Source organism: Spea bombifrons, chromosome 3 (assembly GCF_027358695.1).
Source record: "Spea bombifrons isolate aSpeBom1 chromosome 3, aSpeBom1.2.pri, whole genome shotgun sequence".
Lineage (NCBI taxonomy): Eukaryota > Metazoa > Chordata > Amphibia > Anura > Pelobatidae > Spea > Spea bombifrons.
In genome coordinates this window covers 102761451-102784054 of record NC_071089.1, presented here as the reverse complement: position 1 = coordinate 102784054, position 22604 = coordinate 102761451, and the positions used below count along the sequence as shown (strand labels likewise).

At 39.1% G+C, this 22604-nt stretch overlaps 1 protein-coding gene across 1 annotated transcript in view; it reads right to left on the bottom strand.

Annotated features, from left to right (window-relative positions):
* Nucleotides 1–4583: 4583 nt before the first annotated feature.
* SPHKAP (SPHK1 interactor, AKAP domain containing) overlaps nt 4584–22604 on the bottom strand; it is an 81872-nt gene continuing 63851 nt past the window's right edge. The window contains exons 4-12 of the mRNA XM_053459013.1: nt 19064–19123; nt 18181–18315; nt 14795–15047; nt 10124–13703; nt 9289–9462; nt 8731–8817; nt 7107–7156; nt 6269–6453; nt 4584–5252 (exon numbers count right to left, since the gene is read on the bottom strand). Coding sequence (XP_053314988.1) covers nt 5109–5252; nt 6269–6453; nt 7107–7156; nt 8731–8817; nt 9289–9462; nt 10124–13703; nt 14795–15047; nt 18181–18315; nt 19064–19123 — 4668 coding nt within the window. The 3' untranslated portion in view covers nt 4584–5108. The remainder of the gene's footprint in view (nt 5253–6268; nt 6454–7106; nt 7157–8730; nt 8818–9288; nt 9463–10123; nt 13704–14794; nt 15048–18180; nt 18316–19063; nt 19124–22604) is intronic.

Below are 22604 nucleotides of genomic sequence, written 5' to 3'. Positions count from 1 at the left end.
ACTGCGTTCAGAATAAGGGTCATACGCCAATGCTCACATTCACTCATTACTGAACAATGGCATCCATCAAGGCCAGCCATCACAATATAAGCTATGCAAATTCTGAAGGAGCAGTCATTTGGAACGGTTGCTGATGTTCTTCCTAACCCCTTCAGCAGGCAGGCCTTTCCATGTCATTAATTCCCCTTTCCCTTCCAGCATGCGGAAAATAAACCTCCTTAACCAAAATCCAGAGGCATTGCTTATATCAATATATAGATTGCATCCAATATATTCCACGCATTGTTTAGCTCAAGCAGAAAGCAGCGTGGGAGGTGAGTTCTGTTTGTTCTCGGACGCAGTAGGAGTGCTATGTTGATTCGGACCATTGAAGTTTCCTATATCCGGACACATTTATCACAAATAATAATGAAATTGTGTACATCAGATAATCGTACATGATCAAATTCATGTATTGCTTTTAGACACAAAAAGGAATCCATCTGGGTTTATTTAGATTTATAATTCTATCTAAAATACCTCCTTGGTAATCTGCATCATTATTTTATATGTAAGAACACCCTGAACTCCCAGTGTTTGACGGTTTATTGTGGATTGGGGATAGTCATTTCCAGTCCTACTCAAATCCTGCCTTGTTCTCCAAACGCCCTGTCCTTTTTGACCCATACACTTGTGTCTTAGGTGGCCCACTCTCCTGGCCAGGAATCTATCGCTATTGCGCTCTGTAAACTCTTTGTATACATCATGCTACTACCCCTAATTTCTTGCGTTACCGTTTCTATTGCCCCCTGTGTATGTGTTCAATGAAAATGTCACCCAATTAATGATGTAATCAATAACCCCTTTCCATCCCGTGATATATTTCTGTTCCGTGCGCTTTCACCGTTTACCTATACTATACCTTATTAAAAGCCCCCTACAGGATCAGATATCTGTAACACTGAGTAATAAAACACACATTGTTTATCCAGTACATGGAAACACACAACATTTATTTTGAGAATATTAATTTATCTGTAACAGTTGCATCCCATGGAAAAGCAGCAGCCAAACCGTTAACCCTGACCTGCCTAACGGAGATTAACAGAATCACAAAATAAACCTGCTACGGACAAAAGCACTGCTGGGCATTTGATTAATCACTTCTAGCGCTGCTAACAATAAATGCACCCATGTATTCCTGGGAAATAAATGCATGGGGGGGGGGTTGGATAATCAGCCTCTGTGACTTGTGGCAATTCATCCCCATTTAATGCTGGCTGGATCTTGTGTTATGACCTTTCTGACATTTGAATTGTGAACTTCTGTCTTTGCTGAAGGCAGAGAGCCAGCGATAAGAGGATCCACCTTCCTTCAAAGATGGATGTGCTTTGAGTTGGAGCTCCCAACAGCTATCACCATTATTCTGCAAACCCTACAGGCTAGCATGTATCTTCTGCACCACCCAAGCAAGGACATTCATTACAGGGCAAATGATCCAGTCGCTCGCTCTGCCTTGACTAGTGGCTGGCCTAGTGACATTCTAATGATCTGATCCCTTACAGTCAGGAATTAAACATTCTTACTCCAGATAGTAATATATAATAGCCCTGCAGTAATAAACAATGGGAGACAGGGCTGTTTGGGGAGATAAGAGACAAAGCCGCAGTGGGAAGAACATAAGGTCTGTGCCACCGTGAAGCAGAGCACATCACAAGAGATCCACAACATGCAGTTATCTGCTGATGAAGACATAGACTTCCGCTAGACCACCAGCAATAAGTCCCCCTCCCTGTGCTGAAAGGGAAGCACTTAGGAGAAGGACCATACAATGATTAGCTTTTTCTCACTTTAAAATAAAACACTTAACTAAAGAAATAAAGGTTTCTAAAAATAATGAGGAATAAAAGGTTCAATGGAGATATGTATGTATGTAGACCCAGTGACACTGCTGACTGGTTAACAGAAAGAAGGGCACCAATGCAACAGTTTCTCAAAGGAAAGTCTTTACAGCTTGTGCTTTTTGTTTTTCAATCCGTCTGTTTTATCGTAAGGAGCTATTTATTCGGAGACCCATGATACGAAGAAAATCCTACATAACTAGTGACTTTCTTTATCAAAAACTCTGCAGTCTTCTCCCCATCCATCCTTTTTCAGACAACCACAATCAACCCTACCACGGCAGGAGGGCACATTTAATAGGGGAGAAATAACCACTCTGATCATGTGATATGTAGATGATGTGAGCATCTTATACATATATATTGATGATTTCAATCGCTTATTAAGTGTACTGAGCTCTGAAACGGGAGGCGTAATAACCCAAGCAGATTGCTTTTGCTGCACTGTTAAAGCAGACTATGGCTTGTTTTTTAGAAGGCAAACGGGTGTATAAGAAAATTAATTCAAGAACATTGAATGCCAAAGCAGATTTAAAAAACAAACTGATTTATGATTGCTTTGTTTTTATATTTAAATATTTAGTAAAATAAAATACCTATTTAACTTGCAATTCATTTACAAATGTATGTCGGGGAGTTGAACTTTCAGGGAAAGGTTAATGGAATAAAAACAGAATTACAGTTCTAGTTTGATCATCTTAAAAAAGGTCAAATATCCATTAAAGCTGCCAGGAGCTACTCTTTGACATACAGAATAAATCTTTTTTTCATAGTCAGATTGTGCTCGTAGAGATAACTGCTCTCGTCACAAACCAAAGCAAACGAGGGGCTGATTGCAAGAATCTCAGAGAAAGTGAAATGCCATTAATAATAATTATGGCATTAAACTGCATGGTGTCAATGGCCTGTTTGACAATGTTGGAATTTAATTTGTACAATCTTATATATCAAGAAAGATTTATTACTCCATTATCACGAGTAGCTGCTCCCTATAGCTATTTAAACTGCTCTCTATATGTTATATCTGCTCCATGCAATCTCTTCTTATTGTAGTCTGCGCATACCTAGGCTTTTATATTGCAGCTTATACCATTGTATGATACCTCTTATTCCTCCATAAAGAACACCGGTTATAAGCTTACAGGACACATTCAATTATTCTCTGTATTATTCTCACATATCAATACATACCGTATTTCCTAAAGAATTAAACGTTAATATAAGGACTGCCGGGTGGTGCATGGGATGGGTTCAGTTTTTGTTATAGGACAGGAGTCCTTAGGGAATAACCTTTTAAGTGCGTCTTAAAAAAAGCCTCTATCAGTGCACATTAACATATACAGGTTCCAAGGTTCAGGTTGGCGAGGCTGAGCAGGTAGCCTCAAGGACAGACCAGGGACTAGCATTACCAAAGAGTCATGGGCTCAGGGTAAGGACAGTTGGGCTCAAAGTTTAGATGGCTAAGCAGAGCTACTTGACGGGGCATGGAAGATCATTAACATACACAGCACTCAGGGTTCATATATCAGTATGGATTGGGAGGAGACTCGTGATAAAGGAAGGGGAGATTTACGAGCAGGGATCATGGGAGCCGAGAAAAAGCTTTATGGCATTCAGACCTAGTTTGGTTTACTTGTTTTTTCTCTAGCTTCAGATATAATGATCAGTGTTGGCGGGGCTCCCTGAGCTCTGGCATCAGTGCAGATCTTAGATGTCTAAGGCTAATTCATGTGGCACAGGATGCACCGTGGGCTGTGCCTCTGGCATGCAAGGGACGTTACTCTTGTGGTTACGCCTATGTCGGTACTCTCAGGGACCAAACTAGCCAGCAAGATCTCATCACTTAGCCAGTTTGATAAATTGCTTTATAGATTGCATTGCAGTATGTTAACCTTAAAATGACTTGGTCTTTGACCTCTACACCTCTGTCTGTTTCTTTAGTTTCATATAGTTTAATGACATTGATCTAATGTATTAAATGTGCTGGTAAAGAGCTGCTTTTTATCTGTTCCGGGTTTTGATGGTTAAAGCCAGAGCATGATCTGGGTGCCACCATACTGACCTATAACTAAAGTAGCTTGTGCGCTAACACTGCAGGCCCAAAATAAAATAGCCAGGACAAGATGTGGTCATTTTACAAGCATACAGCGTTATTATCACGACTCTTCAGCACTTACATCCAGTATTGTAGTCCAAATCCATTTTATCATAAAGTGAACATTTTATACGCGGAGTGGTTGCTCGCCAGTTATCAATGGGGTTATTTGTTGATAGGACAGCTTATAGGAATTTGTCTGACCTTACTATATTTTATGAAGGTGCAACCACAGCGTGCTTCTCAATTAGACTTCTTGAAAGTTATTTTACTGATTGAACTATGCATTACACAGGGCTGCCGCAGCATTATTTCATAGGAGACGATCACTAGTGTTGAACCTTAATAAAACATAATAAGCTTGGAACCACAAGCTGCAAACTCTCGTGCTTTCTCCTGCTTTAGGGAACTGAAATAACTCGATTTACAAGCAGCATCGTCACAAAATATCATTTGGGATTGAGGTTTACCAAAAACAAAAAAATTAAATAAAAATCAAGAAGAACCATTTCTGTTACAATGCTAATATAGATGAAAAAGTCTGACTTAGCGAATAACAACAGCAAACACATTTAAGGGAATTAAGGTGCATTATTGGCTGAGCAATATTTCTTTTTTTCAAATATTCCTGAAATTATACCCATATTCCTTAGTTTGACCGGATTATGAACATATGACTGGATTAACCTTTTGAATGTGAGAATATTTCGTTCAAACTCGCAGAAAGGTAAGCGAGGAAAAGATTGGCGCCAATAATATAACATTTGGATTAAACAGAGAGATTCACTCCTCACAGTGCATGGCAAGTTACTGCCAATTCCATACCATGTCAAGACCAATCCGTATACTCTGAAATCTCCAGTATTACATACTCAAAATACGCCCGCAATTCCCTGCCATACTATAGGCATTCCACTCAATATATACATATATATTTATACATACTAGAAAAATATTAAGCATGGCCCACTTGCCTAAAAAAACATGGTCTAATACATTCTAAATATACAATCTGTCAATCCAACACTGTACAAAAAGGAAGATGCAGTCTATTTGCGCTGAAAGTTGAAGTGGGGGAGCGGAATACAGAAATCCATCACTGTCCCATGGTGTTTGCATGGATTTGGGGTCACTTATCCCATTTCCAACAGCCAGTCGAAAAAGCTGGGGGACGCTTTGCTCCCCTGTGCCTGCATCTTGCAATGAAGAATCAGGGCACTCCAAATATCTCCCACTTTCCAGGATTTAGCTTGTACCATGCGGGAAACTTCAAGGAACTGAGGAGAGAAAGGACAGGAAGAAGATGGGTCATGGTGAGAAGAAAATGAGTAAAAAGGAGTTAAAATATGCATTTCTGCGAGAAAGTATTACAAGATGCTTAAAATGATTATAAATGTCTATTATCGCATTCATCTCTGTAGGACAGGAAGATACCAGCATTAATTGGCTAATTATCAATATGTCAAAAACCTAAAAATCACTCATTAGTATATATATTTTAGATTTAAGCAATAATTCCAAAAACCTAATCTAGCTCCAGTAATTCAGTCGCTGTAGGAATATCCGCAAATGAAGGGCATTTCCTTTTTTAGCCGCCCTCCTCTTGCGTTAAAATATCTTCATTGAGTAAATAAAGAAGTCTACCCAGAATAAAGATCTCAGTCTGCACATACAACAGATACTTATGGAAATCCATTGATATAAAGTGACGCTAACTAGAAAGAGGGCTTTATCAATCACATATACCCTTAATGAAGTGTACATGGAAAACTCATTGAGAGAAGAGCTTCCTATCTAAATGTATTTGTCTGCAGTGGTGATCTTTTTAGTTATATCAATCTTGGAAATCTATCGGGTGTTGGTGTCTTGTGCAATGGATTCTATTGGCTTGAGTGTTCATCTCTTTGCAAAAGTTAACATTTCTTTAGGGAAGTTGAAGAAAAACCAAGTTTCAAGGCAGGTCCAATTGTCCCCCGGGACAGTTTAAATTCTTCAAACAAAGCTGACAGATTAATTGGCGTGTAATCAACTGATGCATACAAAATCTATTTATAAAACATGCCATTGTATTTCACACGTTAGTATTTTATGCACTCAATCGTATCCTCAATGCATTTTAAACATAAAATTGGAAGCACATTAATTAAAAATAACGTTTATATGGCTAGTAGAGGCAAACTAGTGAAAATGTGAAATATACCAGCGCCTCCGTGAAGAGGTGGATCCCAGACCTCTCCAGCAAGTTGAGGATTAAAAGAAAGATTGGATCATACCAAATCAATCCAAAAACTACCTTTTGAAACCTGTGCTCCTGAGAATTCTTGAAGTAGACAGCAGGTATACCCAGCTCGGATGCTGCAATCCACTGTAATGTTGTGCGAAGCTCAGAATTGTATCGGTCAGACTCCAGATCAACGTTTATGATGCAGATCTCCATCTGACAGCTAGCTGTACCCACTGATAATCCAGACGTGCATTCTGCAAAAATGCAACACAGAGGGCCTGAGAGTCAAGTAGCGAGTTCTGGATCTGCTTAAGAATTCACATTATGGTTATAGAATGGGGCTTTGCATAGGAAAAACATAGAATTTCACAGCATTCTAGTCTGCTCAATGTTCCACTATTGTACAACCTTCTCAGCGAAGTAAAGAACTATTCAGTCCAATACTCTGTCTTCATCCAGCACATTATTATTTTGACTCCGCAGGTGATAGGTGGCGTGAAACACACTCTCTGAGTTCCCTGTACAGGGTCCCCTGTTAATTTAGGTTATTTCTTGTTATTTATTTTGTTATTTTTGAAGAGGAAATCATCAACTTGATTTCAATTCCAGTTGAGGTTGGATATCAAGTTAAAGCTGACATTCAAGGTCACTTGAACACAACTGCAACTTGAACAAATACGATGAGCACTGACTTCATAAAAACTTGAAAAGTTAGTTAATATTTCAGTATGTTGAGTTGTGGTATGAAAGCTGCGCCAAGTTGTACAAGTCAAGTTTCTACTTTTGGTGACTCAAAACTTCTGACACTGTCACAGAATTTGGGGTTTGAAATACATAAAGTAATTGTGGACCTTTTGTGTAACCTCTCCCCCACCCCGTGTTCTCATTATTGTGGATCATTTCTCACCATCAGGATTCTCCTGGATTTCTTTGGTCGGGTGTCCTTCTTCTAATTTTCTGAAGAAAAAAAAATGAACAGCAAACACAGTGATTAACAGTTGTATAAAACTACATCCTGAGCATTTGATCTACCCAGTACTCCCATACCCTAGTACTCAGTACTGTAGGTCTCCATGTCCCAGTATTTTAACTTGAAAAATCTGGCAGCAAAAACCTGCCTGGGCCTTTGGAGCGCACCATCTGATATGCCCGCACATAACACCGGAACCTGCCGCCTGCTGACAAATAGCTGGGAGCCAACAAGTAAGTGACACTTACCACATTAGTACATAGAAGGACCAAGGAAACATTATCCAGATCCATTCACAAAGAAGTTAAGTGGTCAGCTGAGTTAACAGTTTACTTGACTGAAAGATTTGATGGAGGATGCTAGCCCTTCATTGCCAATGCTTGCAAAACAATATTCAATATTCAAGTTTTTAGCAAGTGCCTGAACTTTCAATTTTGTGAGCTTGAGGCAAGGGCTCGCGGGTTGAATGACAATGTACATTTCTGTGGTTTAAAGTAATTCATTTTAAAAAACACTTTAAAATGGTTAATTTCATGGAATATTTTTTCACATTATTTAGACCATACAGGTGCTCTCCCAATTGGTCCCAACCTATTACACGATGTCACGGGCCACGGTGATATTAGGAACTATGTGTTTTTATCATGTGTATATTAGTTATGACTAATGTGATCTTTAAATATACTTTACAATACATTGTTTGTCTCTATTCTGAACCAAAAATATTATAATGGCATTTAATATGCGTTTGTTTTCTATTCCGAGTACTGTCCGCTCAACTACAACTCTGTACTCTCATCGCCTGCTCCACTCTGTTATGCCTCTACGGGAGACATGGACGCGATTCTGTGCCTCTTCATCCCCATTCTACACACAAGCTTTTTTTTACTTAGTCTGAAGATTGTCATTGATTGTTGCTGGATGGACACTTAAAGGAGAAACATGTCTTATGCAAATTTCACAACTTAACATTGCAAGATATTTAACCATATTTACCAATCCTGCTACCAAGTTAATTTATTCATGTTTTGTCATATTATGCACTTTTTCCTGTTTATGAACCAAATATGTAGTTTTTGTAAAATGTTGCTTACTTTTTGAAATCCACGTTATTTCCATCCTGATCCTTTCTCCCCTCTCACTTCTTGAAACCACAGCTCTCAGCCCATTCTCTGATTGATTTTTCACCCCTTCTAGCTTTCCTGTAACACCACAAGATCTCTGCAAGCCACCGGAGCCACAGACTCCAACCCACCCGTGATTATAAGTGGTTAATAACGTACAAGCTGTCTTTCTCAAAATCCAGGCGCACCGGTAACATAACTTCAGCTTCTTCTTGAAGGACTACCATCACTTAAATTATACATATGTTTCTTTTTTCTTTTACCTTTTAAGATACAAGTCCGCTATCATGGTATTATTGCATAAAAGTAGAGGACAATTCCCTTCCTGCCTCTGAATAGGAAACTGTTCCTTAGGCTTAGACATGAGAGGGGGAGATAATAAAATAGACAGGATCTAATTATTTGATTAGGTGACTCAGTAGATAATCTGTACTCACAAATCAGCAGGAATGGCGGGTGAAATAACTTCAAGATAATCCAAGTCTGTGGCTCCCATGCTGCTGGATGTGCTGCTGTTACCTTTGCTGTTTGTGGAACAAAAAATTACTTTTAGAGGCAAAGACCTAACCCTATGAGTGCCAGAGGGGAGTAAGACACATGGGACCAGATTAAATTCCCTGTCTAGTTTCTAGACACTACTACAGGAAAAAAGAACAAGCGCTTAATTGTTACACATTAATCATAAATTCAACTCAGCGGGCCCACAGTCAAGTAACAGGCGCTAACTGCTTAACCCTGTGTACATGTTTAGCGAGTTACTTTAGGGTTTATTCACTAAAGGGAAAGTTAGCTGGAGAGCTGTAGTTTTAACTCATTGATCTCAATATAAATTATGAAGGTCCAACCCCACTCAGCTTCTGGAACTAGCAGATGTATAGTTAAGTCAATTAGACTTCTTCAAGGTGTTCTTACACATTGAATTCTACTTATTATAACAGAATACCACAGACTGGAACATAAAATATGGAGATAGGAGTAGTGGACCATACACACACCTGGTGGATCTTTCACTAAGCTGCAAGAAGCTGCTGGTGTCCTCTGGGTTTTCCTCTTCATTTGCAAGTTGAGACCAGCTGCCTGTACTGTCCTCACTGCTGCTCAGAACGATGGGGACATCAGGTTTTGGTTTCTCTTTTAGTGAAACCTGAGTGTTTAGTACCTGCTGAGTCCTGTGCTCAAAGAAGCAACATATTTTGAACTAAGTCAGATGGACTGAGACACTCAGCAGTAATTATTATACAGTATGCTACCCCAACCTGATTTAGTCAGTATATACAAAGTATTTATTTAACTGTGATTTGAACAGCTCTAGAATGCTTTATATTATGTATTCCATATCACATCATTTGCTGTCTTCTATGTCATTACTGGTGATTTTGGCTGATTAAAGATAGGCTAAGCATGTGAATATATGTTCAGTAGTAAATGTTGCATACCAACTGTCCATTTCTTTCCCTCTAGCTCAGTGGAACATTGATATTATATCTATCTATCTATCATCTATCTATCTATCTATCTATCTATCTATCTATCTATCTATCTATCTATCTATCTATCTATCTATCTATCTATCTATCTCTCTTTAATAGCCATCAAGTGGTGAGCAAGCTGGCTGTGGTGTGGCACAAGTGGAAGAGGGGATGGACTTGACCCCAGGCACAAACTTTGCAAGATTCCTTGTATATGTCTGACCAAAAACAGAAAGGGAGGAGGTGTTTTAGTGGCAAGTACTCGACCACTACTGACATGCAAATCCAGATTGAGCTCATGGCCACCCCAGCTTGCTCAGCTCTAGGCCAAAGCATGAACGAACAGAGACAGTGTTGGTACCTGACACTTGCAGGAGAAGGCATGATTCTCTCAACATCTTGTTCTGAAGAGTCTTTGGAGCAGAGAACTTCCAGAGCGCCCCCTTCCGCATCTTCTTCTGTTGTGTCCCTTTGGTCTGTTTCTATCTGTATCAGCGGGACCCCCCTCTGGCCAGCATATGGGCCAGGCTGGCAGACAGAATGAGATGTATTTGTCGTTATGTTTACCGTCTCAAAGCTGTCAGTGTGCTTATACTGAGCTGGGGGTGTACTTTTACAATAAACATTTCCATTTGTTGTGCCATCAAAGGAATCCTGAAGGATAATCTGAGATTTTCCACTTTGAACAATGTCAGCAGCCAGCTTGTTAGCGTAACTGTCCACGTGTGCTGGTGATCCTTTGGGTGATAGGTCTACCTCATCATCATCATCAGTACTATCTGTTATGATCTTGTTCTTGCGCATTAGCGCCTCAATGGAGTTGGACCATGTTTCATGGATTAACAGGTCTGTGGCTTGATCTGTTTGGCACCTTTGATACAGACAGGAATCTGACTTGCACAGGTTTGTGGAAGAAATGGCACTGACCGGCTGCAGGTGAAGGAAGTCACGAGAACCACTTCTCGAGAAGCCATCTAGAGAGTTTGCTTTGATGGGAGCATTTACGGTTAACCGTGCACTTGAAGATCTGTTACATGGCATGGAAGACTGGCGAAAACAAAATGGTGTGCGTGGTGAGGGAGGCATAAGATTGCTTGTCCATTCTGCAGTTTTCCGGCTTCCTAAAACGTCCTTGTTTTCCTTATCTATTTCCTTTAGCATATATCGGTAGAATTCTTCTGTTATACTTTCTGTACTAGACTGCTTGGAGACGCAGGCTGATCTCACATTCAAGTGGCTGTTTCTCCTGGAGACCTGTTGCAATGCTGAGTTCAGGATGTTGTTTGCATTTTTTCCAGCATAGTAGTCCAACAAAAGTTCAAACTCCCTTCCCTCATTTTCCATTTGGTTGACCATAAATCTTGAAAATTCATCTGTGATGCTCTCACAGCTGGACTGCTTAGAAACTGAACTGGTTCTACTAAATGGTTGTCCCAACAGGCTTCCTGGGCCCAACGTGTTGAAAAGATTCTTGGCATCCAGATCTTCTTCTGGTATGCTTTCATAACTAGAAGCTTTGCCTCTGCTCCACCTGTCACAGTGTAATCTGTTTCTTGACACATTTTGTCCTTGCCATATGGTGTCTCCCACTGATGACTCCGTTAGATTAAGAATTTTTGAAGCCACTTCATTGGCAAATGCACTGACCGGGTCTGTGGTGTCTTCGAGGTTGATGGACTCGTCTACCACTCTGTTCATCAGTCGTTCCTTCAGCTCGGGATGTTCATCTGTCTTCTTTTTAATTTCACTAAGTCTTGGTGGCCGGTGCCTTCTGACTACTGCTCCACCAGATGACACATCTTTTTTCCTTTTCATTGTTCTGCAAGACGTCATCAGACACTCGCTACCCTTCGCCCAGGCACAAAACCAAGGCTGTTTGCCGTGAGAGTTTTCCAGGCAAACAGCTGCTATTTCAGTGGCCATAGAGACAACAGTCTCTGCTAAATCATCTGCAAAGTCTGTCAAGCAGTAATTATTGGCTGGGAGTTTCAGTGTAATGGCTGCTTGAGAGGGATGCAACATGTAATTATTCAACGTTGATAAATTTGATGGAAAGTCTTTAGATACACTGATATCATAGCACAGCTTTTCCTGGCTTCCAGAATTTATCATTCCTTCCATGGAGCTTTGGTCTTCAGTAGAACATTTACTCTCATCTAGATTAAAAGAGCTTTCCCTGCCTAAGACAACTCTGTGCTCATTATGGCGGCGTCTGTAACTTTCCCTTTTCATGTACTGTTTACTACATGTTTTTTTTGCATTCACTTCTAGTTGGTTGTTATTGCAAATCATTTCTTTTGGAAGTGTATTATCATCAGCCATATCACATTTAGGAAATTTATCTGCACTATGTTCATTATTTTTCTCTGTTGACTGGCTTCCATTCCACTGATCCAATGGACTGTGAGCCATTGATAAATTCAGAAAATGATCAAGATGACCCTCTCCATTGTCTGAGATTGCATGTTTGCTTTTATCATCCAGGTCAAAAGGCAAGTCCCCCGACTGCACAAGATCGCTCATCTTCTTGCAGGTAAAATGCATCACATTAAACAGTAGCTCAGTGGTGGTTGCCACAAAAGCACCTTGTGTTTTGGAACAAGCCTGACTGTCAGTACTTTGTAACCTTTGGCTGGCTTCATCTGCAGAATGCCGCAGTATAGCATCTGATAAATTATGGGCCAAATCATGGTTAATAACATCATCCACATGTGTCAATTTGGAAGAGCTTACACTACTCAGAAGCCTCTCATTGATAGATTCTATAAACTCCCCAACATTCCTATATGTGTTTGGACTGGTCAATACCAAAGCTGCTTCCTTAAGCAGAACCTTTGCAATGTTATCTTTGAGTTTCTCCATGCTGCTACCCAATGCAATGCTACAGTGTAGCGCCACTGCTGTAGAGGTGTCAGCTGCTGCCAACAATACGTTGGATGTTGACGGATAAAGGGCTTGCTTTTGTTCACTTAAACCACAAACAGCTACAGCGCTTGCCACTTGAGTCATTCCACATAAGGCAGATGGCACAGAATATTCTTCTCCAAGGACAACACTTGGAAATGTAGCTGTTTCTAGAGGCTGTTCCTCTCCAGAGTCTTTCTCATCGGTGTTCTCATATTCTCCTTGTTCCATTTTAAATCTATCAGCAGTGTGAGGGCTTGAGATTGTTCCAATAACTGATGCAGCACACGCTAAAGCCACTTCCAAAGTGCTATGTGTTTGACCGTGAGATACATTCTTATCTGACCAATGTTCTAAAACATCTATAGGATTCTCTTGCTCTTGCCAGTGAGTATCATCAGTCCATTCTGTTGGATTATCATAGCTATCTGGGCTCTGTACTATCACAATTTTGGGAAGCTCATTCCATGGGCGAGAGGCAACTGGAGACTGTACTTTGGACTTGAGCACAGAGTCATTTGCTGAGATACTGACAGCAGCCTCTTTGGTGAAAGTAGTATCAGACTGAGATAGCCTTATGAATGCATCCTGTAAGACACACTCCGCCAGGTTTGTTGCGTACTGACCTGTGGTCGCAGGATCATCAAAAGATTCTGTACAGTCATCAGCATTACAATCCTTGACATGTTGATTATTGGTGTCTTCTGACTTCTTGTTGAGTGCTTCTTCCTTGAACAGCTCATGAACACTTTTGTTTATGTTATTTATACAATCTGTATCATCTGGGGTCCCCGTATGAAGAGAAGGTCTTCTTACATGATGCTCTCCAATACACTCTTTTTGTTGCATGAGCTTCTCAGCATTTGATTCCAATTTGATTCCAGTCATATCCAACTCAATGTCCTGTTCAAAGAGGACATTGCCATCTGTGTGACGACTTTCTGATTTGCCTTCTTTTTTGTTTTGCATCCATTTAAGCTTTTCAATCTGAAAATGTTCTCCTTTGTGTATATTATTCTTGAGTTCTTCAAGAGCATCTAAATTTAAACATACATAAAAAAGTCATTAGTAGAAAACTTTTCCGGTAATGAAGGATTTATATTTTTAAGGGTAGAATAGGCAAAGGGTAATACATGATCACAAAAAGCACTCTACATATTTTTCTCTTTAAACTTCTGTTTGGTTTGACTTTTCAAGTTGGTATTTCAGAAGTGCCCTAAAATTCATAAATATTATAATACTGACATTAAAGAAGCTGTAGAACATGGAATGAAAAGAAAAAATACAGCAAAGGTTCTTGGCATGTGATCTTAGAAATACTCCAATACTCAATACTTGGATCATGCGTCATCATTGCTTTATTTGTTAAAGATAGTAATATATATATATATATATATATATATATATGTGAATATATGTATTTTCAAATGTATAACAGTCTACATAACACCGAATAAAAGGTGATGAAAATGGTCAAGATGGTCAAGATGGCAATTTACTGTACATTAATAGGTAACAGCAGTGGGTTTAAGCTTGATAACAGTGGCATGACACTAAAGGACAATTTCTTATCTCATTTTTCTACCAAATAGGCTAAGTTTGCCCACTTCGTTATTTTACATTCCGTGTATTTATTTCGTATAGCTCCCTTGCATGCCTGTAATATAATATGATTACTGTTTTCAGACAGGCAAGGAGAAAAACCGGCCACCAATCTGACCAAGAAATTATTTATTAAGGCTAGCGGTGACAGCCAGGACTGATTGGGAACTGTATTAGCTTAATAAATATTAAGATGGGTTGACATTTGACTGTTTCACCTTGTTCAAGAAAATGTGCATTTCATTGGCTAAACATAAAATTAACTTGGCATGCAGCTGAGTATCGCTGCGTTTTCCCGATGACCTTCTAAAGATTTGAATGCACTCATCAGCATATATCAGAATTTGGGGAATTCCTAGGATACTTAAGCCTGCTCAACTCCGAGTGACAGTCCAAAGTCACAAGACCTAGTAACATTTACTTTAAAAGAGAAAAAAAATCACCCTGAAGCCAACCATTGCATGTCCAGCCAAAACTGTGTTTCTGTATATAAGCATGGGGGGGGAAAGTAAAATCTTGAGATTACCTCTCCTGTTTTCACCTTCACTGTCTTCCTCTAGCTGTTCTGACGCAGTCAGGAAATCTTCTTCTATAGATGATACCGAGCAGTTTGTATCATCTTCGGCTCGGAGAGGAGAAGCGTCAGGCTGCAGGTGACTCTCTTGCGCCAGCTCCAGACCCAGTATAAATTTATTCAGTTCCAAGATTATGCAGCTAGGATTTTTCTCAAAGAGATCCTTCCCAAACTGCGACAAGCAGACATCAGTCGGCCAATGAACCTGGGAAACGTTGGGACGTACATTAATGAAAACTCCATTCGTGAAAATGTTTTTTCTATTTCAGTTACATCATCACACAAATAATGTTTACTAACATATTCATTTACACTTTATTATTCTCGTTACAAAAGTCATCAGTGATCCCGCTGAGACAATTAATGAACAAAAGAGGATCTCGCTGGGATGGATAATTTATTGCATTCTTATTCTATCTGCAAAGACTGAAACCTGCTTCAGAAACACTGCTTTATCAATATTATGGGTGTTTGTTCCTCGGTGTGATGTCAATTGCAAATATATATATAAATTAGAATTACTTGGGTGGATTAAGTTTTTTAGCCAGCAGATTAACAAATCTTGTCTGCGAGACGCTGCTTTTTGTTGACATCACAATTATTTTTTGGGGAGTAAAGCCCCTGGTGGCAGAATCCTACCGGCCATCTGTGCCTTGTTTCTATATGTGTTTGCCGGTATATGTTTCTAAATATGTATGTTTTCTTTTAATGAAACTTAGCATCTCGACTCACAGTTTAGAGGATCTGCGAGTCTCCCTTACACTCGACTCTGTTACCATCATTGGCAAAAAAGCCAGTCAGCGATGGTTGTGAACTGTCGGTTTGCAATGCTGTTACAAACTATCTCCAGCACTAACGTGTAACGTGTAAAGAAAGCATTTGCCATCCTATTCCAATACCTGAAAGTTAACACGTGTTCAATCGGTACATTTCTGGGAGTCATTTAAGACCCACTCAAAGCAGATGTAGATGCATGTGATGCGTGATCACAATCACTAAATTCACAAGTGCATGTCCTGCAATACTATGCAGCACGTGTAAATTAACTCTTAATGTAACAGCATGTGGAAATTATCCCTTGCAGTGCCAAATAAAAAAACACTACAACATTCTGAGCCACCACCTCCTATAAAATAAAGATTTTTAGCGTGGGTGCAATATGTGTAAAAGTGTATTCATGCATCAAATGTCATTAAAATCCCCTCTCTCAATCCTAACCCTCTCGTGACTGTTCTTTTGACTTCTATGTCTAAGACTGGAATAGAATTACTAATACCAAGGGCGGTTTCCAAAATAGAATGGCCAGACTAAATATAGTTAATTTACCAAATGGTCTGTCTAACGCAATGAAAAATAATAGAATCAAGCCCACCGCGTCTTAGTTTTCCAGACTCTGCATCTCTCTCCATATGTCGCGATAGAGTGATACGTGTAAAAATGTAAATATGCCATTCCAGCAAGCTGCTATGAATTTATCAGACTGCAGTTGATGGACATTCCCCTTCAAATGAGACTTCCGATAAATCCCTGTTATAAATTCGAGACGGTAATAAAACTTCAGCAATCCATAGATCGTAAAAAACCTCATTACAACCCTTTGGTGCCACGCATATTTTTGCAGCAGGGCACCATAAATTGGATAGATGAAACAAGATAATCAAATGCATGCCAATGCGCTGGATGACCTTCTGTCCACCATCACACCTGGTCCAGATTGGCCCAGCTTGATGAAGATATCTTCAATCTGAGGCTTTTTCAGAGTAAATATATTTTGCACCTTGATGTGTACACAAGCACACACGCTTTCTCTTGTAAATACAATCAAATGCGTGGGCAGCCTTTTAGCGCTTCCTACAAATATTTCCCAATTGCTTTTTTTTTAATAGAGTAAATATTAAAAATGTCTACTTTATGATCTGTTCCCATGAGAATTATGTTTATTTACGTTAATCAAAAAAAGATAAAAGTAAAATGGACCTTTTGTAAACATTCTGGGGATATTTATAAAACGTCTTACCTAATCGGTAAATAAATAGCTGAAGATGATAATGGGCCAGTGTTTAGCGGAAGCTATTTAGGGAATTCACTTTTGTTTGATGTGATGGCTTTAGAGCAGTGTTGGATGTGAAAATAAGCTGTAATGGTCTGTTTCGGCGTTCAAAAAAAATAAAATAAATAATGGCATTTAATGACGGGAAATTACGAGGTGTGAAGAATAGATTTTGCTGAAATGGAACAGAACAAATGATTAGATCAAACTAGCGTGTTTGTGACAGATAAAGCATGTTTGTGGATTGGTGCACAAAGTAAAGGTTAGAATAAAAAGCTATTGTGTATACTGCGCTGTATTTGCTGCACGTGGGAGGTATTTTGCCTTTTTAACCCTTCTTTTGCTGCAGGCACATTTGCCTTTTAGAGGTATTTTTCTTTGTAGATGACCCCAGACGTGGGTCAAAGTGGTTTTGTATCACAACTAGCAGAATATCTATGTGTCCTGAGACATGTGTCACCAGGATTAAATAATAATGATCAACTGATCATCATGCTCATTGTCGGGGCCAGATTAAGGTTTCCTAGGAATTCTAGGTGTATCCAATGTAGTCTACAGCCCATAGAAACAAGAATGCTTTACTCATTTTCATATATAGTCATCCATAGGTAACAAAATCACATTAAAAGTCCAGGGAAAGCATCTGCACCCTAGCCTTCCTTCTAACCACACCGACTGAAGCACTTTGGCCCTTTAATATGTTCGGAGGCATGGCATGATACAGTTTTATAAATGAATCTATATTCTATTATAATCCATATACTCGTGTAAGTAATCGGAGTCAGGCATTTGCAATGATCTGCAGATGTTTTCATCTTAAAATCTTCAAACATTTTTGCAATCATCAATGCTTTTGCATTTTATAGAGAGCAGCTTTGGTAAAGTATTTAAGATGGAGAGCTACATACTTTTTGTAAGCATATGCTGGAAGGGGCAAACGTTACTAGATATAATTATTTTTGTAGGACCTATACATTTTCGTATAGCCAAGGGGTCACACAATAAAATAGGAGCAACATGCAGCTTGTGACCAGTTTTAGGATATTTTTAATGAACAGAACTACTACAAGCAGCTGTAAAGTGGTCTAAGTGAACATCTGGTACAGTATAATGTTACAGAGAAATCATCGGCTTGAAGAATGGTAGGCAAATTGGAGTGGTGTTCCAAATACAAATGATAAAGGATGGGTGAGCAATATAAACACGGCTGTCCTGTTTTAAAAAAAGAACATGCTTTGTCACAGGATGATCGGAGGCCAAGAACTAATGGGGAAAAAGTTCCACTTACTTGTTGGTTCTCAACGGTTGGCCAAAGTCTCCCCGATGTTAGCCCACTCAGCAGGACAATTTCATTTTCCCTCAGTTCTTGTCCTCTCACGGATTTCATTAATTTGGGGAGATCTGGAGATACTTCTGTCAGTTTCTAAACAACAAATGTGCATCTTAATTAAATATATTTTTGTGGACTGCACAGATTGTAAAAAGTGTAGAAAATGATTTAAGTGTAGCAAATACACTGTTTAAAATGATTTATTTTATCCTCCAAGCACATTTTACACGGACTGAATACATTTACAGCTTGTTCCATTCTCTATGACATTCTCTACGACATGGCATTAATGTTGCCTTTCTGTAACAATTTTTATTTTTGAGAGTTATAAGAGTCATGAATCTTATGACTTATAACCAGTAGTTGGGTTATAGTGACTACTGCAGCGGGGCCCTTTGGATAAGGTTTATTTTAGTTCTGTTCTCAACTTTCATGATATCCACTCTGCTGTTACCTTGATAAGTAATACGCAAATATTTCCTTGGACACAAAAGACCCAAGGAAGTCCTCAGGCCTACTACCTCCTTATATATTGGTTGAAATTGGTAGATTTATATATATATACTTTGGGATTCCCACCATGTTTAACATCCGTTTGTAATCCATTAGTGGATGTCTATACTGTCATAACAATCCAGGCCCCTTATCAACTATCTTCCTTTGCGAGTTCTCTTTGCTCATAACACATTATTCATACAGTCTACCTGGTGACATCTTGTTTTTAATTTCATCTCTCATTATAGTGAATCTGCAATCACAGTTTGTTTTAATTAAATTTATATCCAAACACAGCCTTGGGCTTAAGGCTTTAACTCTAGTAGGGTATGATAAAATGATTTACCTTCTGTAAAGCTGGATTGCTTGAATCCTCTTCTGCAATGTTGAGACTGACAAAACAAATCTAGAAGAGAAATCAGAGAATGGCTTTGTTTTTTCAATGCTTGCAGGCTGAGAAGGTAGATAATAACACAGGATGTAAGCTCTGAGTGGAAGGAGTTAAATGGAGAGTCCACTCTGCAAACAAGCAGGGGAGGACTGACAAGAGGGTCAGGGTCACTATCACCAAAGTCCTGTTATGATCCAAATTTATGGGATACTGCCAAATTGTGTTTTTACTTGCAATCCCACATGTGGCCACTGGGGTATACAAGGTCTCAAAGTTTCTACTATGTCTGGGTCACTACTGTGCTCATGGTATTGGTTTTAGGCCGTCCTCTTAGGCCAGAATGAGATAGGGCCATTTGCTAAAAGATGTCAGTCCTGGCACTTAATGCACAGCCTAGATGAGCTAAAACAAATGTTGTTTCACCTGGGCAGACAAGGGGCAGAATAGGCTTTGAGTCCTGAGTTAGCTGTGAAATATTAAAGGGAAATGTGTGCCCCCTAAAGAAAAGGTGGATGGGGATGTTTGATACACGTACATGTAGTCAAAGCGTGGGACAAAGCTAGGCAGAAAATATTACCATCACTAGTGTCTCACAATGATGTTGCGTTACTATCACAGACTGACACCACAACATAACATTGTATGTTAGAATCACACACTGACACTACAACATAACATTGTATGTTAGAATCACACACTGACACTGCAACATAACATTGTATGTTAGAATCACACACTGACACTACAACATAACATTGTGTGTTACAATCACACACCGACACTGCAACACTATATTATTGTAGAACTCTACTGTGTAACTCGAAATGCATGTGTGTTAGAATGCTACCCTTATATTTTATCGTGTGTTATAAAGACACACATTTCATAATGTTATATATTCCCAGCACTGCTACATTGTGTGTTACAGACTGAGCCACATTAGCATTATATTGTGCATTATGAGTACATGCTACATTGCAAATTCATATTCCTCTGCACGTCATGTACTGCTCTGATAGCCACAGAAAAGCTGCTCTTATATTTTATGTGATACAATGTGCATAGATTTAAACATGTGCATACGACTCCCCTGTCATATGTAAAGTGGCATATTGTTACATGACGAAAGCCTCCCCGCGTGTCACATCTCCTGTAAATCATTATGCAAATTGTGTTCACCACTTGCTCCGGAAGTACACTTATCTGGTTATTTTTTATGATTAAACCCCATATTTAACATAAAAATGGATATGAACCTTTTTTCCCCTTTCAACGTATGCAGAGGGAACATGCAAGAAAAGGCTATGTGAAGGAAAATGTGTTAGGTACACAGCGTCACCTGTAAGCAGAGTGGCAATAAAAACAATAAACAGAGTACAAGCTGATCTTATATACCATAAACTGTTCAAAAACCAGGATGTTCACAACAATTACAATGTACTTATTAGGATTAAAAAGATGAATTTAGCTAAAATGCACAGTTTCATTTAGGTTCTGTTTTCATGCAATACCTCACCGTATAATAATCCTAAATAATCCCAATAATCCAAACACTAACCTACATTTAAAGGGCCCTTGGCATGTAAACCTTCTAAGCAGAATGAAGATTAATAAATCCTTGATAAATGTTACTCCATAGAAACACTTTGCAGAGCATGAGGAAACTGAGAGGAAGAGGGCCTATAAACGTATATATATACACATATATATATATATAGAACATTAACACACACATGTGTGTCTATGTCTTTTTGGGGTTAAATAAGACACATTTTACCTCTATACCTATATGTCCCTCCAAAAGGGACCATTTGGTATTAGTAGAGGAGGCCGGCGGGAAAGACCGTTGAGGGCCTGTTGGCAGGTTAAATACACATCCTGCAGTTCACACATATATGATCACATGTTATCGCTAGCGTGGAGATTTGTGACACATGCCTAAGAAACTGGGACAGTCTAGAAAATTAAGTGAAATCTTTCATCTTCCCCAAAGCCAATTCCTCCGGAACTTTTTAACCCCACTGTGTGACACTTGTGGTGGAGAGCGGTGCTTGGCTCTGCCACTTCCTTCCCAGCTCTTCCTGCCGCCATGCGCAGATAGCCCCATCTTTATCCCCTAAAGAAAGGTACTTGAAGTCCTTGATGAAAACAGTGTACAGCATTTGTCAGCAGACATTTTTGCAGTAGCTGTATAAACATTTCATTTGTTGACACTGATTAGATTTTAAATGGTAATTGGTGTTCTCTGAAGCTCTCTAACGCCAGGATGGTGCCCTCACGCCTTCCTGACAATGATCAAATGTTACATTACACTGTTAGGCTGTAATTGTATAACCTCATTTTTCATAGATCTATGTGGTTACTTGTAATTTTACTGACCTTGCAAATAGCTCAAGAGCTGTCCGCTGGTTTAATTTATATTTTCCATTAAAATATTGGAATATATAATCTTGAATTACCCAAGGTTTAATATAACGCAAATAAATATTAAACAGGTAGAAAAAAAATCTACCAGTCTCTTTGTGTGCTATTCTGCTTTAGTCTTTGGTGCCTCTTTTTGAGTTTCTGGCAAGTCAGTGCAAGTTACAGAGCCCCAGAGTAGAATTTGCTGTTCAGTGGTTTCAGGGCCAGATTTCTATATTATGTGCCTATAGGCACAATGTTTATGGCTCACTAAGTTCTGTTTTTTTAAAAATTTAATGCGCCTCTAAGCAATAAACTATGCTAGAATGTAACAAACATTTCTACATAATGCCATCTTGGTTCTGGGTATAAAAATGCTAATTTTTATATCCAGCAAATCTACTGGAAATCCAAAAACGGGTAAATTCACTGAATTTATTTTGACTTTAACATTTAGATGTGGCTACAGGTAGCCAGATACCCCTCAATATAAAAGGTATCACTCAGCTAGCCGGGTCGGATATTCCACAAGCAGAACCCATTTTAGGGGTATTAGGGTTGGCATTAGATAGTGTACTTGGTTGGCATTGCTAGGCATAAATACACTAGGAATCATTGCTTATACCTGGGTATACATTTTAACATAACTGACAACTTTTTCTATCAGTTTGTATCAAGGGGATCAGGATACAATTTAGCTACTTTAGCTTAACAGAACCTACTTGTTTAATTACTTTAATGGAAGCTCAGCGCTCATTGGTTTGCTTTCATCTGCATGGACAGAGATTATCATTAGTTACAAGGAAATTGTAACGTTAGTCACTAAATGTATAAGTGAGGCTGAGCAGTTAGCGTTAGTTATTTCCTTACGTGTACTGGGAGTTGAATCGCTTACTATTGAGCAATGAGCATGACTTTACCGATTGTTCTTTCTTTTTCATCATGTACAGCCTGCTCTACACTAATAAGGCATGGCAGGAGTTGTAGAAGACAGACACTATTCTTGCCTAAGTTGATGCTTGTGTTTTGGAAGATCACCTTCCTTATGGAGGGTGACGGTCAGGTCACTCACTTGATTTCCTTGTAAGATATC